This window comes from Condylura cristata, unplaced genomic scaffold, assembly GCF_000260355.1.
Source record: "Condylura cristata isolate star-nosed mole 26May11 unplaced genomic scaffold, ConCri1.0 scaffold00032, whole genome shotgun sequence".
Lineage (NCBI taxonomy): Eukaryota > Metazoa > Chordata > Mammalia > Eulipotyphla > Talpidae > Condylura > Condylura cristata.
Window position 1 is genome coordinate 20,450,634 of NW_004567133.1, and position 1,654 is coordinate 20,452,287.

General features: G+C 74.8%; 1 protein-coding gene across 1 annotated transcript in view; it reads right to left on the minus strand.

The window, feature by feature from the left end:
• Nucleotides 1-1,654, minus strand: part of BAIAP3 (BAI1-associated protein 3) — a 5,234-nt gene that overhangs the window by 1,666 nt on the left and 1,914 nt on the right. Inside the window, exons 8-16 of the mRNA XM_012731704.1 lie at nucleotides 1,536-1,633; nucleotides 1,399-1,447; nucleotides 1,190-1,320; nucleotides 891-1,014; nucleotides 674-817; nucleotides 484-576; nucleotides 254-424; nucleotides 122-190; nucleotides 1-44 (exon numbers count right to left, since the gene is read on the minus strand). The exon at nucleotides 1-44 is cut by the window's left edge and continues 2 nt beyond it. Coding sequence (XP_012587158.1) covers nucleotides 1-44; nucleotides 122-190; nucleotides 254-424; nucleotides 484-576; nucleotides 674-817; nucleotides 891-1,014; nucleotides 1,190-1,320; nucleotides 1,399-1,447; nucleotides 1,536-1,633 — 923 coding nt within the window. The remainder of the gene's footprint in view (nucleotides 45-121; nucleotides 191-253; nucleotides 425-483; nucleotides 577-673; nucleotides 818-890; nucleotides 1,015-1,189; nucleotides 1,321-1,398; nucleotides 1,448-1,535; nucleotides 1,634-1,654) is intronic.

A 1,654-nucleotide genomic window follows, 5' to 3' on the forward strand; every position in this document is an offset into this window, starting at 1 on the left:
AGGGCCAGCCTCCGGTCCAGGTACTTGAGCAGCGGGGCTGCCGCCTGCGGGGGGCGTCCTCAGGGCCGTCCTGCGCCCCGCCCAGCAGCTGCCGCCCAGGCCCCCGCGGCCGCAGCCTCACCTCCTCGCTCTGGATGGAGTCCGGGGAGAGCCCGACGTGCTGCACGTACTTCCTCACGTCGCCCGCCATCTGCGGGGGCGGCACTCAGCGGGGGAGGCGGGGAGGCGGGGCAGCCCCTCCCACCCTGCCCACCTGCGAGGTCAGGTGCGCCGTCACGGTGCTGGCCTCCTGCTGCAGGTCCTCCTCCAGGGCCTGCGTGCAGCTGAGCAGGGGGCGGGGGGCCCCCCCGGGTGGGGCCAGGCCCCACAGCGCCTGCGCGGCGGCCTTGCGCACCAGCTGCACGTCGCTGAGCACCACGCAGAGCTGGGGGACGAGGATGGCCAGGGTCCAGCCGGCCCCGCGCTCCCCACCCACCGGCTCACCTGCTCGGTCGCCGCCTCGCCGGGGGCCCTGGGCTGGGTGTCCACCCTCCTGCGCAGCAGCTCCGTGTAGAAGAGGGCCACCTCCCCCAGGTCCTGGGTGGGCACAGGGCTCAGGAGGGGCGCACCCCTGCTCGCCGCCCCCAGGCCCTGGCGCACGCCGCTGCTGTCCCCACCCCCAGGTCTAGCGCACCTGGCCGAGCTGCGCGCCCAACTCCTGGGCCTGGGCAGGGTCCGGCCACGCCAGGCGGGCCCAGAGCTCCTGGATGTGGCCGAAGCACAGGCTTGCCGTGGCCGCGGAGCTGCTGTGCTTGGCAGAGACCTCCGTGGGCTCCAGCTGGGGAGGCAGGAGGAGCCCTGTGGCCGGCGCCCCGCGGGCCGGCAGGGCAGGCTGGGCAGGGCCCACTCACTGTGTCCACCTCCACGGCGCCCTGAAGCTGCCCCTTGGCCTGGTCCCGCAGCGCCTGCAGCCAGAGCTTCACGGCGGGCAGAAACGGCTCATGGACGCCGGCCAGGGCCAGGGCGCGGCCGCCCCTGACAGGAGACCAGCCGGGGCTCGACGCGGAACCCCTTCCAGGACCCTCCTGTTGTGGGGGCGGCTGGGACGGAGGGACCAGGGGAGAGGACCTGACAGGCCGCTGGAGGGGAGGGCAGCGGTGAGGTGCAGGTGGACAGGGGAGGGAGAGGGGCAGGCAGGGCCAGCGCCCACCGGCCGGGGAGGCAGCGCCAGAGGCGCTGGATGTCTGCCAGGGTCAGGTAGAGCTCACACAGCGCCGCGGCCACCTCGAGGGTCAGGCTGGGGCTCAGCTCCTCCGCGAGCACCCAGGCCTCCTCAGCCACCTGCCCGGGAGGGTGGGGTCAGTGCGCCAGCGACGGAGAGGGGGCCCCTCCTGGACCGGCCCTCCCGCTGCCCCTCACCAGACGCTCCAGCTGCCGGAAGGTGAGGGTGAAGATGTCGACCTTGATGCTGCAAAAGACACACCTGGGGCCCGTCCTCGGGCGCCCCCTGCCGCCCCGGGGACCGGGTTTGAGGCGGCAGGCGGCGCCCGACCCACCTGTGGAAGAGGCCGGCGTAGATGCTGTAGCAGGACCGCAGGTCGTCGTAGACGGTGTCGGCCAGCGCGACCAGCCCCGCAAGGCGCTGCGGCCCCGGCTGCAAGAGCGCGCCCGGCGC